We start from the raw sequence: 14,895 nt of genomic DNA, 5'->3' as shown, positions 1-14,895 counted from the left end.
GCTTTGTCGGCCAACTCCCACTCTCCTGGATCGAGCAGATGCCGACTGAGGAAATCCGCATGAATGTTGTCGACCCGGCTATACTGACCAGGTGTTGATCCGCCCAGCTGATTAGCTGACGAGCTTCCAATGCTACCAGCTGGCTTTTTGTTCCTCCTTGGTGATTGACGTAAGCCACCGTGGTCGCATTGTCCAACAGCACTCTGACCGATTTCTCCTTGAGGATCGGGAGGAAGGCTTGTAACGCCAGCCGTACTGCCCTGGTCTCCAGGCGATTGATGGACCATTGAGACTCCTCTTGGGACCACTGGCCCTGCACGGACTTCCCGAGACAAACTGCTCCCCAACCGGAAAGACTCGCATCTGTGTTGACCACCGTCCACTCTGGAATCACTAATGGAACACCCCCCCCCCCCTGGACTCAAACTGTCCGAGAGTAGTCACCAATCCAGACTGGACCGTGTGGGCTCCGTCAGAGGCAGGGGTAGATGAAATTGTTCGGAAACTGGATTCCACCGGGAAAGCAATGCTGATTGTAAGGGACGCATGTGCGCAAAGGCCCATGGAACCAGTTCCAGCGTAGACATCATGGAGCCCAGGACCCGCAAGTAGTCCCAGACTTTTGGAGGATGCTTGGAGAACAAGACTTGAATTTGACCCTGCATCTTGACAATGCGCTCGGACGTCAGAAACACTCTGCCCTGTTGTGCATCGAAGATACCCCCCAGAATCTCCAATGACTGGGAGGGAATTAGACTACTCTTGGGAAGGTTGACAACCCACCCGAGCACTTGTAATAGCTTAAGCACCCGGTGGATTACTGAGTGACAAAGCACCTCCGACTTCGCTCGAATCAACCAATCGTCCAAGTAGGGATGTGCCAAGAATCCTTCCTTGCGTAGTTGCGCTGCCACCACCACCATTATCTTGGTGAACGTCCTGGGTGCTGTAGCAAGGCCGAAAGGCAGAGCTTGAAACTGATAATGATGCCCCAGCATAGCAAACCTCAGGAACTTCTGGTGGTTGGCCTGGACGGCAATGTGTAAATATGTCTCTGTCAGATCTAGGGATGCTAGAAACTCCCCCTGCCGAACTGAAGCAATGATGGACCGATGTCTTCAGATCCCTCGCTTCCATGTGGAAGCGAGGGATCTGAAAACATGTTGACCCGCTTTAAATTGAGGATGGGCTGGAAGGTCCCCTCTTTTTTTGGTACAACAAAGTAGATGGAGTAGCGGCCCTTTCGCTGCTCCGACGGCGGCACCAGCATAATTGCTCCGAGGTCGAGAAAGTGCTGCAATGTCTCTCGCACTGCCCAACGCTTTTCTGCATAGCCGCAAGGGGAGACCAGGAAATGAGGTTGGAGCCGCCATGCAAAATTTAACGCGTTGCTGTGTCTTATCACAGAGAGAACCCACTGGTCCGATGTGAGTTTGGTCCACTCCTTGTAAAACAGAGACAGTCTGCCCCCGACAACCAGAACCGAGGAATGGACCTGCCGCACATCATTGTGAAGGCTTACTTCCTTGTGCGGACTGCGGGTTACCAGGTCTGCCAAAGCATCGCCCACGAAAGGACTGAGACCACGACTGTTGCCTGCTAGAATTCTGTCAAAAGGAGGAATTGGAGCTTTGGGGCAATCGAGATCTTCGACCCTCGCGAAAGCGAGACCTAGAAGAAAAAGACCCTCTCGACCTTGGCTGATCTTCCGGTAGCCGATGAATCTTATTCTCGCCCAGGGACTGAATCATGTCCTCTAGTTCCATCCCTAACAGCAGCTTGCCATTAAAAGGCAGGGATCCCAACTGGGATTTTGAAGTAACATCCACAGACCAGTTATGTAACCACAATCTACATGCTGAGACAGCAGAAACCATGGACCGAGCACACGTCCTCAAGAGGTCATAAAAGGCATCTGCACTATAAGCTATCACAGTTCTAGCCTCCCTGCCTGAAAAGCTTCATCTTCAGATAGTGATTCTTTTGCCTGCAGCTGTTGCACCCAGCGGAGGCCCGCTCTCAAAGAGAAACTGCTACACATCGCTGCACGGACTCTCAGCGCAGAGACCTCGAAGATCTTCTTAAGCTGCAGATCCAGCAGATGCTTAAGGGCCGTCGACCCCATGACTGGGATAGTTGTCTTTTTTGTGACCGCTGATACTGCTACATCTACTTTGGGAACCCGTAGAATATCCAAATCTTTCTCTGGCAGAGGATAGAGCTTGTCCATTGCTTTGGAGACTTTCAACCCCAAATTTGTGGTGTCCCATTCCCTGAATAGCAGGTCCGTAGCCAAGAAATGGAAAGGGAAAGATGTAGGAGGGCCCCTCAGGACCAATAAGACAGGATCCATAGAACCTAAGCGAGATTCTTCTTGCGGGGCATCAATTCCCAACTCTCCCAAAATAGCGGGAATAAGAGGTCACAGTTCCTCCTTTCTAAATAGGCGAACTACCTTTGGGTCGTCTCCCTCGATGACATGGGACTCGCAAGCAGCACTCTTCTGCTGGTCCCCATCCCCCTCGGGGGCTGGGATGGTAGGTCCTGACCATCCAGATGCGCCGCGTCTGAAGACGTATCTAAGTCATCCGGCGCCCATAAGGGGCGCTTCGCTTTTGAGGACCCTCCAATCCCCTCAGACGCTGACCACTTTTTTTGCCTTGGCGGGAGGATTCGAGAAGGCCGCCTTGTCAGCAGCCTGTTTTTTGCTAGCCTTCCTGGCCTTATGTAACAATAAAATAAAATCAGATGAAAAAGATGAGGAAGACCCCTCCGAATCAGTCCCATCCATCCCAGTGTCATCCCCCTGTGCGTTTGAGCCAGCAAGCACAGGAGATTTAGGCCATCGTGCTGGCTGCTGAGGAGACAATGTGGGCAGAAGATTCCCCTCCCCCAACGCGAGCTGAGCTGCCGAAGGAAAAGAGCCTAAAATGGCACTGGTTCCCGCGCACAGCAGGAAAGGAATGGGGGAAGGAGCCGGCAGCTCTCTGAACGCGAGCAACACCGACCTCCCTCAAAGAACCATCCCCCCGGCCGCCGAGGAGGTCCCTTTGCCGTCGGGGAGGCAGACTGAGCACAGGCCATCCCTGGAAAGGCGCGCCCGCCCGGAGCCGCACGTGCGGCAAAACACCCATCACGGTTTGAGGTACAGAGAAAAAAATAGCACTTTTTTTTTTTTTTTTTTTTAAATCAGTCCCCATCAGCAGCGGCAGAGAAATAAAGGAGAGTCCTGGGAGAAAGAAAATCTAAAGCTGGACAGCAAGAAGTCCCTTTTTTTTTTTTTTTTTTAAAACCTGCCCAGCCAAATCCTGGGTCCTGGTCTGGTCCTGCGAGGGTGAGTGATCCGAGCTCCCCGGTATCACCCCCAAGCAGTGCTGCACAATGGCAATAGGGCTCTCGACCCCTAGCCGCAGCTGCCTCAAACACCAGGGGAGGATGGTCCCCTCAGGACCTGACAAACCCCCTGGGAGGCTGAAGGACGCTCTCCCTGTCTTCCTTCTCTAATGTCTTTCTTTCTTGTTTTTTTTTATTAAATTAAAGCTTAAGCCCTATCTAAGACTATAATTATACTTTTTTTTACCAAGTAACCAGTAGAGACTGAGTTTTGCACCTCCACCATCTGCTGGAGACAAGAGTAATACTGGCAGACTGTGGGTGGCACCTTGGCATATAAGGCAGAGTCTGTCAAAACTGTCTCCATCTGCTGGAGGGGAGGCAAAACCCAGGAGTCTGGACTGATCCGGGTACGTACAGGGAACTGGTAATATGATTTGATGATTGTACTGATATTGTCCACAGTTCTCTTGTTACAGGAATACTGGCAGGTTGGTGTCAGCCCGGATGTATGTAAAGGATGACATCAATAAGCTTGTATCTGTCTCCATTTCCTGGTTGGCACATAACCTGTTTATCTGGACTGGTCCTACTGTATTCAAGGAAGGGAAATAAGGTAAGAAGTAAATTCCCCTTTTTGCATGAGTGGTTTCAAGGCAGATTTTAAAAAGTTTTAACTCCGTTACAGTACATTGGCTGAAGGTCATTTACAATCACAGCTGAATCAAATGTACAAATTTTTATCCCCTGCAAATCCAATAAAAGATTGATCAGCACAACTCACAATAATCAAATCAAAACACAAACAACTGGATATCACTGAGATCCCACTGCGTATAACTTATAGTTCTTACTTGATGGTTCAGGAAGACTAAGTCCCTCTGCTTGGGAATTCTAAAAGAAGGTGTAGCTGAAAAGCCATGCTTTGCATTTCTTTTTTCTGAAAGCCAGGAGGCAGGATCAATTTGTTGGATTCCTGGCCATTCCCAATATTCGGATCTGGCCAACTTCTGAACTCTTTGTTCCGTTAGATGAACACAATCTAACTTCAAACTGAACTGAGCTTCCAGATAGTCCAGTGTCTGAAATGGCTAAAGATTTTTCCTGGAAAAATTGATAATCCACCCCCAAATCCTGTAACAAATGGACCATTTGCTGAGAAGCCAAAACATTCCGCTTGAAAGGACTCCACTTTCATCAGCCAACTGTTCAAAGAAAGGTGTACTAAAATGTCTTCCTTGCGCAGCATTGCTGCCACCACTACCATCGAAGAGAGTCTGAGGCCTGTTGCTAGCTCAAAGGGCAGAGCCTAAAACTGAAAATGGTGACTCAGCACTGCAAATCTCAGGAAGTGCTGATGATATTTCCAGATTATGATGTGAAGTTAAGCTTCTGTTAGGTTCAAAGATGTCAGAAATTCTCCTATCTGAACAGTCATGATTATATCGATCTCAAGGTTTCCACCCTGAAGTGGGCCACCTTCAAGAAGTCACTGACCTGCATCAGGGCCAGGATGGGGCTAAAGGACCTTTCCTTTTTTGGGACAACAAAGCAAATGAAGTAGCATCTTTCAAATCAAGCATTCACTGCAGAGAAGACTAACACCTCTCTTTTTGCAACCAAATGGCAAGGAGAAACTATAAAAGCATCAGAAATGGGACGAGAGAATTCCAGATCATAAGATGTTTTAAAAATGGGTTCCCCAAGCACTCATTGTGCCATCCTAGAGGAGCTGCAGCCTACGGCTCCATCCTCACCTCCTTCCTTGGTCAAAAAGACTGGAATCTGGCCTAGACCTCTAGCCCAAAGAACTCTATCTACTGGGTGTCTCTGGACTTTTGAGACGCCCCATACCTTTGTCAATTTTTTCAGCTCTTCTCCAAATAAGAGCCAACCCTTAAAGGGCAGCTGAGACAAATCAGTCTTGGATAGAGTCCACTGACCAGTAGCGCATCCATAGAAGCCCCTGTGCTGCTAATAGCAACACGCCAATATCTGAAGAGCCATGCTCACAGTCTCAAGGCCCATTTAAACAAAGATTCTATCTTTTGTTCCTGCGCATCCTTAAGAGCTGCCCCACCTTCTACCAGGATGGTGGTCCTATTTGTCACAGAACACATCAAGGTGACTACCTTCATCACCTTCTGTAGAAGGAAGAATCCAGAATACTTCCTAATATTGCCCATTATAAAGTCTTCCATAGTGACCGTACTGCTTTCCCTCTTTTCAACAAATTCAGAGTCATTAAGGAGCCAAGGAGTTCCTCTCTCTGAAGGGATCAGCCCATAGAGACCACCATAATTCCACAGTCCTGTTCATTTCCAACCTTCCCAGGACTTTAGCCTTCACCTCAGGCTCAGAGGAAACCCCACTGCCTAATTCATCTCCCTGAGGCCTTCGCTTATGAAAAACAATTTCAGCACAATTGAAGGACCTTGGGAGGATAGCAAGACTGAATTCTGTCCCATGGAAGAGACACAGATGCCTTTATCTTCTTATGACTTCTTTTAAACTCTAAGCCAGGAACCAAATTCTGGAGCAGATTGCTGGACCAAGCTATAGCATTACGTGTATGGGTACAGCTCCTTCACTCACTCCCCAGGAGGCAGCCTCCACCAATGAAGGAGCAATCCTGGCTACTGCTTTGCTGTTTTCTGTTTTAACCTCAAGGCTAGTCAACCAAGACATCTAGGATTTATTCAACCAAGACATCTAGGATTTATTATTATTATTATTATTATTATTATTTTTTTTAAACATCTGTGGCGGAGGAATAATGCTAGTGCCCCTTAGACCCTCTGGGGAGGAGGATGTGTGGGGGTCTATTGCCCTTTCAGGAGTGCTGCCCCCTTCAAGTTGACCCAGCTGGCCAAGAAGCTTGACTACCGTTGCCTCTATGACTAAGAGGTGGCAGCCCATAGCAAATTTCACTGCCTCACAGCTGCAAAATGGATTTTGGGGCCTCTTGGGAAGTAAGAGGGCCTATGCTTTGGAACTCCTTACCAGAAAACTTTCGAATAACTTCTGACACCAAGAAATTTTAACATGACCTGAAATCTTGGCTTTTCAACAATGCCTTCTCTCTAACTCTAACTAAAAGCTCATCCTTAATTGTAAGATATGCTCATTGAATGTCTTCCTGTTTATATGTCTTCCTTTAAACTCTTCCTTTGTATTTTACGTCTAACCTTATACACTGTGTAATCTAGTGATTCTCATGTGGAATGATGGTATATAAAAACTCAAATAAAATAAATAAGAGGGCTTGCAGAAGTTTCATTGGAAGGCGTTTCCCTTACTTCTTCCCTTCCCCCTGCTGAAGAACACGCACAGACAGGTTCTGAGTTGCTTCCTGCCTGCATCCTTATAAGCTGTCTTGATGTGTGGAGTGTGGTTATTCTTCCATGTTTTGCAGCCAGCGCCATTTTAGTCCTACTGCCCCCTTCATGTTGAGAGAAATGCATGTCCAATAAAAAAGTAAATTCACAGACAGTGAAAAATGAATATATTTTCCCCAAGCTGCCAAAACTGCTCCTTTGCTGCTGTGGCCTACAGTCACACTGAGGAGCAATATCTGATCTTTATTTTATTTTATTTTTTTTTTATTGCTTAGCTCTTATGAGTGGTAACAAATTTAAAGGCATAGGATTAACAATGGCAAAACAAAGCCATAGAGGAGGGTGGGAAAAAACAAAAGGGGCAAACAGCAAATACACAAGAAGGCTAGGGAAGGAGGGGAGAGGGAGCAGAGCAGAATATTTAAATATAACTGGAAGCTCCTAGTCTGCTCAACAGAGAGAACAATGCAAAGTTGTCACCACTGCAGCAAATATCTTTTTTCCCAAAACCCAAGGATCCCACTCAGTTGAGAGATGGAGAACTCAGTCTTTCACCTCAGGAATTATCAGTCTTTCCTTTTTTAGTCTACCATGCTTGAGTCCATAGCACAGGATGCTTGTCAACCATCTGCTGGAGACATAAAATACTGGCAGGCTGGTGTCAGCACAGATAGGGGTGACATTAATAAGCCTATTGATCTCTGTCTCCATCTGCTGGTTGGTGTGCATAACCCGCTCATCTGGACTGGCCTGACTGGATGAAGAGGAAGGATGAATATAAAATGTCTAAAAATAAATAAATTATTCTAAGCATGAAAGAACAGGATCTGGGAGTGATCATATCTGATGATCTTAAGGTGAAAAAACAGGTGGATAAGGCAACAGCAAAAGCCAGAAAAATGCTTGGCTGCATAGGGAGAAGAATAGTCAGCAGAAAGAAAAGGAGGTGATGTTGCTTCTGTATAGATCCCTGCTGAGACTTCATTTGGAACACTGTACAGTTTTGGAAACCAGGACTTCAAAAGGATATAACCCAGTCCCACAGGGTAGCCACCAAAATGGTCAGTGGTCTTTGCTCTAAAGCTTATAGACAAAGATCTAAACAGGTGGGATAGGGGAGCTATAATGGAAAACATTTAAATACCTGCACGATTTCCATGCAGAGGAGAACGGGAGGCTCTAGAATGAGGGGCATGGGCTGAAGGTGAAAGAGAACAGACTCAGGAGTAATCTAAGGAAATATTTCTTCACAGAGAGAATAATGGATGCATACAACAGCATCCTGTGGAGGTGGTAGAGACTAAGATAATGTAGAGATTACTTACCTGATAATCTCCTTTTCCTTAGTGTATGCAGATGGACTCAAAACAAGTGGGTATAGTGTGCTCGTGCTAGCAGTTGGAGACGGATCTGATGTCAGCATGGGTACATATACTCCCGCAGGAAGTGCAGCAATTCAGTAATCTTCCTTGCAAAAGCTTTATGGATATATGTGTACTGACCGATCGATTAAATGAACAGGATTACCCTGACCGATTGATAGTACCTGGAGACCGCCAGTGCTCTCAACCGGAAGGCGTAGACACCCGGCAGGGTGGATGCCCTATTATAAGAAAAACATGGCTTACCGTGAGTCGGTGAATCCCCATGTATACCGGCAGCCGGGCGGGATGCTGAGTCCATCTGCATACACTAAGGAAAAGGAGATTATCAGGTAAGTAATCTCTACATTTCCTAGCGTGTAGCAGATGGACTAAAAACAAGTGGGATGTACAAAAGCTACTCCCGGACTGGGTGGGAGGCTGCCCGAGGACCGTTTAGGATTGCCCTCGCGAATGCTGTGTCCTCCCTGGCCTGGACGTCCAGACGGTAGAATCTGGAGAAGGTATGGAGGGAGGACCACGTCGCCGCTTTACATATCTCTGCAGGCGACAGCATCCTAGTTTCTGCCCAAGAGGCTGCTTGCGCTCTGGTAGAGTGAGCCTTGACCCGTAGAGGCGGTGGTTTCCCTGCTTCTATGTAGGCTGCCTTGATAACTTCTTTGATCCAGCGGGCGATGGTTGCCCGTGAGGCCGCTTCCCCTTGCTTCTTCCTGCTATGAAGGACGAACAGGTGGTCCATCTTTCGTACTGCTTCTGACATTTCCAGGTATCTGGACAGCAATCTGCCGATGTCGAGATGGCGTAGCATTCGACCTTCTTCCGACTTCTTCAAACCTTCTGTGGTTGGCAAGGATATGGTTTGGTTGAGGTGAAATTGTGAGACTACTTTGGGTAAGAAGGAAGGAACCGTGCGAAGATGGATAGCCTCTGGAGTGATTCTGAGAAACGGATCATGGCAGGACAGTGCCTGTAGCTCTGAGATGTGGCGTGCTGAGCAGACAGCCAGCAGGAACACCATCTTCAAGGTTAACACATGGAGAGACAGGCCTTGAAGGGGTCTGAAGGCGGATCCCGCTAGAAATTCCAACACTAGGTTGAGGTTCCACAGGGGCACTGGCCACTTCAGTGGCGGACGAATGTGTTTGACTCCTTTCAGGAAACGTGAGACGTCTGGGTGTTTGGCAATGGTGTTGCCGTCACTCCTGGGACCATAAGACAGCGCTGCCACCTGAACCTTCATGGAGCTGAGGGACAGACCCTTCTGAAGTCCATCTTGCAGGAAATCCAAAATGATAGGGATTTTAGTGGCATATGGATTGGTGCTGTGAGTGTCGCACCAGGCTTCAAAAACTCTCCAGACCCTTATATATGTGAGTGATGTGGAGAACTTGCATACTCGGAGAAGTGTATCTATTACTGACTCAGAGTATCCCCTTTTCTTCAGTCTAGCCCTCTCAATGGCCAGACCGTAAGAGAGAATTGAGCTGGATCCTCGTGGAGGATGGGACCTTGCCGCAGCAGGTCCCTGTGTGGAGGCAGGGGTAGAGGATTCTCTGCCAGTAGACTTCTCATGTCTGCATACCAGGGTCTTCTTGGCCAATCCAGGGCCACTAGAAGAACTAGGCCTCTGTGCCGCCGAATCTTGTGTATAATGGCGCCCAGCAGGGGCCATGGAGGAAAGGCATATAGCAGGATCCCCTGAGGCCATGGCTGTACCAGGGCATCGATCCCCTGTGATAGCGGATCCCGTCTGCGGCTGAAATATCTGGGTACTTGAGCGTTGGACCTGTCTGCTAATAGGTCCATGCCCGGCGTCCCCCACCGATCCACAATCACCTGGAAAGCTGTGGGCGAGAGCTGCCATTCCCCTGGATTTAGGCTTTCTCTGCTGAGGAAGTCTGCTGTGGTGTTGTCCTTCTCGGCGATGTGAATGGTGGAGATGTCCTGGAGATTCGCTTCCGCCCAAGTCATCAGGGGGGCTATTTCTAGGGATACCTGTTGACTTCTGGTTCCGCCCTGTCGGTTGATGTATGCCACCGTGGTGGCGTTGTCTGACATCACTCTGACCGCTCTGTTGCGAAGTCTGTGGGCAAATCGCAGGCACGCTAGCCTGACTGCCCGTGCCTCTAGTCGGTTGATGTTCCACCTTGACTCTTCTCTGTTCCACCGCCCTTGGGCTGTGAGAATGAGGTGCTTGGTAGCGAGCCCTGTAAGGGTTGAAGCGCTGAGAGTTTCTACCTCTGGATGGTCTAGAAAAAGAACGCTGGCTCCTCCTCGACCTGTCTTCTGGTAGACGAGGTAATGGAGAGGCACCCCATTTATTAGCCAATTTCTCGAGATCGTTGCCGAATAGTAGGGATCCCTTTATTTATTTATTTATTTATTTATACATCTTTATATACCGACTTTCAAGTACACGTCAAGCCGGTTTACAATTGTTGAATTTGCAGTAGCAAATTCCAAATACCAAAACAAATCTAAACTTATCTAGGTTACATTCCTTTAATAATATCATAAAATTGTATTTAAAATTAAACATTAAACAGTTTTAACAACTAAAATATTTAAAATAATCTAACCTCTGTTACCCAGTCCCCAAAAGCCTCTCCCTCAACCAACATAGTGGTTAATAATTAAGTCCTCCCTTCCTCCAAACACTTGCTCTGATGCGCCTCACAAGAATGCCCTTAAAGGGCATTCTTGTGAGGCGCATCTTGGAGGAAGAGTCGGCCGCCCAATTACGTAGCCAGAGCTGTTTCCTGGCTGCCACTGAGGATGACACTCCCTTGGCTGCCGTACGGACGAGGTCGGAGGCTGCGTCAGTGAGGAATGTGAGAGCTGATTCCATGTCTTCTCCCGGGGTGTTGTTTCTAGCTTGCGATAAACAGGAACGTGTCACCACGGTGCAGCAGGTCGCGATTTGTAGGGACATGGCTGCTACCTCAAAGGCTTGTTTCAGAATGGTGTCCATGCGCCGGTCATGTGCATCCTTGAGGGCCGCTCCCCCCTCAACCGGAATGGTGGTGCGCTTCACAATTGCGTTAACTATGGCATCTACCTTGGGGCACGCCAGCAGCTCCTTGGACGCCGGGTCCAGAGGGTACATGCCTGACAAGGCCCGATCCCCTTTAAATGCGGCCTCCGGCGCAGTCCATTCCAGATCGATTAGCTGCTGTGCTGCTTGTAGCAGGGGAAAATGGTGAGCCGTTTGGCGCCGGCCCTCTAACAGGGGGTTCATTTTAGGGTCCTCTGGGATGTCCTGGCCCGGAATAGCCAGTTCTGATAGGCATTGTGAGACCAGGCCTGGAAGATCCTCTTTCCGAAAGAAGCGTCTCATGGTCCGATAGGGTTCTATCTCCGAGGGAAGTTCTCCCTCCTCGGGGGGCTCCTCATCTTCCTCGGAGCAATCCGAATCCCCATAAGTGGGGCTTCCGGGTGGCGAGTGGCCGTGTCTAGGTCTCGAGGGTCCAGGGGCCGGATCATCCGGAACAGAAAAGGCCATTCGAGGAGCAGATTGCATCTGGACAAAGGCGTGGATCCCCTTGAATAATTCCACCCAGGAGAGTGAGGCCGGATCTGGCCTTAGGGGCACCAGGTCTCTCGGGTTCCCTGGCTGCTCACCGCGGCCTGCTAAGTCCGGAGTGTTCCCTGAGAAACCGCTGGGCTGGGACCGGTCCTGTCCTGGAACTCCCATGGCCTCCTCACATTGGGCACATAGTGAGTAGGCTTCCTCGCTCTGTGTGGCTCTGAGGTTGCATGCTGAGCAGAGGCTTAGAGCTCTTATGACTGATTCTGGAGGTGCCGGCTCTGCGGGCGTATGGGCTCTCTTATGCTCCATATGCTTTGCAATATGTATCGCCTACTAATATGCGCTTGTCTTATGAGTGTGCGCTTATCAACCTGCGCTTAGCTGCATGCCCCTATGAACGGGCGTCTTATGGACGTGCGCCTATGAACGGGCGTCTTATGAATGTGCGCCTATGAACGTGCGCCTACCAACAGGCGTCTAATGAACGTGCGCCTATGAACGGGCGTCTTATGAACGGGCGCCTACAACAGCGTCTTAGGAACGTGCGCCTATGAACGGCGTCTTATGAACGTGCGCCTATGAACGTGCGCCTATGAACGGCGCCTATGAACGGGGCGCCTATGAACGGTGCGCTTATGAACGTGCGCTTAGCCAGCCTGCGCCTATCCGCATGCGCTTAGCAACGGGCGCCTATCTCAGCGTGGTACAGTAACGTGCGTCTAGGTGGCGAAGGCGAGTAGGCAGGTAAAATGGCGACCTCCTTGGCGGGCTGCCACGTAGGCAGGCCCCGCAAATCCTCACTTCCTCGGAGACCACAGTGAAGATGTACGCCTTACCTTGTCTTCGGCGCTTCCCAGCTGCGACCCGGGTGGTCTCCGGCTGCGGGGGGAGAGGATAAGTACCTTCACCGCCGCGCTCGAGGAAGTGCACCCGCTGCCTCTAGGCAGCGCCCGAACTCGTCTCGCTCGGGGGCCAAGTCCTCGCCGGGAGTTGGCCACCGGACCGAGGCTCCTACCTCCGAGGGACCACGGAAGTCAGCTCGGCAAACTCAACTGGGGGAGGGTCCGATTGGTATCACCGCAGGAGTACGGGGCTCATCTTCAGTAGGTTTCTTCTAGGAATTTAGTCGTTTAGAATTTGGAAACACGCTCAGTGAGCGTGAGGTAGCTCCAAACTGCTTTGGAGACTGAAATTACTGAATTGCTGCACTTCCTGCGGGAGTATATGTACCCGTGCTGACGTCAGATCAGTCTCCAACTGCTAGCACGAGCTCACTATACCCACTTGTTTTGAGTCCATCTGCTACACGCTAGGAAATAAGTGAATTAAAAAAAAGCATGGGATAAACAGAGCATAGCCTGGGAAATCAGATTGAAAAGATGAATAGTTGGTATGGATGGGCATCCTAGAGAGGCCACATGATCTTTTACTGTCATCATGTATATATTTCAACCCTTTGACTGAACTGTAATTTTAACATGTTTTGCTTATAGCAGCCACCCTCTAATCATTTTGTAATTTTGCTTTGAAATGGTTGACCAGCTGTAAGAGGCAGAACAGAAATCTAAAATTAAATTTTGTCTCTTTGTATCTTCAGTGTTTTGCTCAAAACTTTATTTACTGCTGTAATTTCCACTCTCTCTCCCCTCATTTGTCTAAACTATTTTGCTATCCAGTGCAAAATGCTTGCTCATGTGAAGTGTGTGTACATATAAAGGCTGTGCTCACATGTGCAGTGCAGTTTGGGCCTTGGCTGCCTCTTGTTTGGTGCCGTATCGGATTAGGGCAGTTCCCTGGGTCAGATTCAGATGGAATGTCAGCAGTGGGCCATGCTGCATGCAGATCGTTCGCAAGGTTGACCCATCAATCTATGCAACGAAAACAGAAGTTAAAAACAATTATTCTTTCATTGCTGATTGCCTAATATTTTTTCTACTTAAAAATTCAAATTCTACTCCAAAAGAACAGAATGACCAGAACAAATCCTGTGTGCAAAAATCTGTCTAGACTGAAATAGCTTACTGATAGCAGCACCAGAGTTAAACCCAGGATTTTGAGCAAATGAAACCAATATTTTCTGTTTATATTTCTACCATACCTATACTTTTTAAAAGTTTATATAAAACAAGCATACCTGTGGAGTGAGATTGTGAAGAACCAACCAGAAGCTAGGGCGTACAGAGCCCCCGTCACTCCAGGTTGAGGCTGCAGGCATTGAAACAGAAGAGGCATGAGTGAGAAAATAGATACTATATAGCTAAACATCTAGGCAATAAATGGTTCCCTTTAAATAATAGAAAAAAATCCATGCAACTTTCCTCTTTCAATCTTGCTTTAGAGAAACAGTTACTGTGCAGTGCCTCAAGAATTTAAAGGGTGAATAGTGAATATTTGTGAAGAGTAATCAAATACACTTTTCTTGTCTATATGAAGAAGTTCTAACGGAACTCAGTAATTAATTTACAGAGAGGTCTTGGATCTCATTTGTTTTTTTTAAAACAAAGATGTTTAAAACACAGCATAGAAAAATTTAAGAACACATTGTAAACTGCTTTTCCTCATCTCTCATGGAAGTGGCCATAACAACTGTGTCAACACAAATACTTAAATGGGTTAGATCACACCAGCAGTGATGTGACAGATTTTAATACACCCCCTTCTCCCAACTTCACTCAAATTTTCCCTAGATAAACATTTTTTCTCACCAGAGGCAAGCCTCGAGTCCTGGGCTCCCCATCCTCTGACAGATCGGGGAGCTGTGCTGTTCCAGGGCGAGGATGACTTGGGATTGGTCAGGCCAGGTGGTGGGCGGGGCAACCCAGTAGTATTCCTGGAGAGCTGGTTTTTCCACATCTTGTTTGACAGATGAGCAGGGTTGGGTCCTATGGGATCTGGTGACCATGTTGATTTGTAATCATTGAACTTTGCTGAAAGATGAGAAAAGAGGGAAGTGATGGGGAGGGGGTGGGGAAAAACATCTGAATATGGCAGTTTGCTTTACTGTCAGATTCTCTATTTTAATTTTTCTCCCCATTCCTCCTCTAACTTGCCTCCAAAATTCATCATTTTTGGCCCGATTTTCTCTTATAAGCCATGCCCAGTGCTATTCTTCAGTTGATCTGTAGGTGCACCACATTTGGCTCAACCTCCTTTTCTCCTCAAGCTGCAAAGATTACTTCAACAGCACTTTCACAACCAGTCATAGCACCAACAGCTCAAGCCATAAATAAAACCTACTGGACTTTCACAATTCTAAATTTCATCAATGACCATTATCCCATAATTATGCCCCTCAAGTGTGAATGGAATACAG

The 14,895-nt window shown here is 48.0% G+C and overlaps 1 protein-coding gene across 1 annotated transcript in view; it reads right to left on the bottom strand.

Annotated features, from left to right (window-relative positions):
- The window catches only part of TNRC6B (trinucleotide repeat containing adaptor 6B), an 877,462-nt gene that overhangs the window by 4,444 nt on the left and 858,123 nt on the right, over nt 1-14,895 (bottom strand). The window contains exons 23-25 of the mRNA XM_029590231.1: nt 14,288-14,509; nt 13,717-13,787; nt 13,311-13,450 (exon numbers count right to left, since the gene is read on the bottom strand). Of these exons, the coding sequence (XP_029446091.1) occupies nt 13,311-13,450; nt 13,717-13,787; nt 14,288-14,509 (433 nt within the window). The remainder of the gene's footprint in view (nt 1-13,310; nt 13,451-13,716; nt 13,788-14,287; nt 14,510-14,895) is intronic.

Source organism: Rhinatrema bivittatum, chromosome 2, assembly GCF_901001135.1.
Source record: "Rhinatrema bivittatum chromosome 2, aRhiBiv1.1, whole genome shotgun sequence".
NCBI lineage: Eukaryota > Metazoa > Chordata > Amphibia > Gymnophiona > Rhinatrematidae > Rhinatrema > Rhinatrema bivittatum.
The sequence above is the reverse complement of the archived record's forward strand: the minus strand, read 5'-3'. Positions and strand labels throughout refer to the sequence as shown.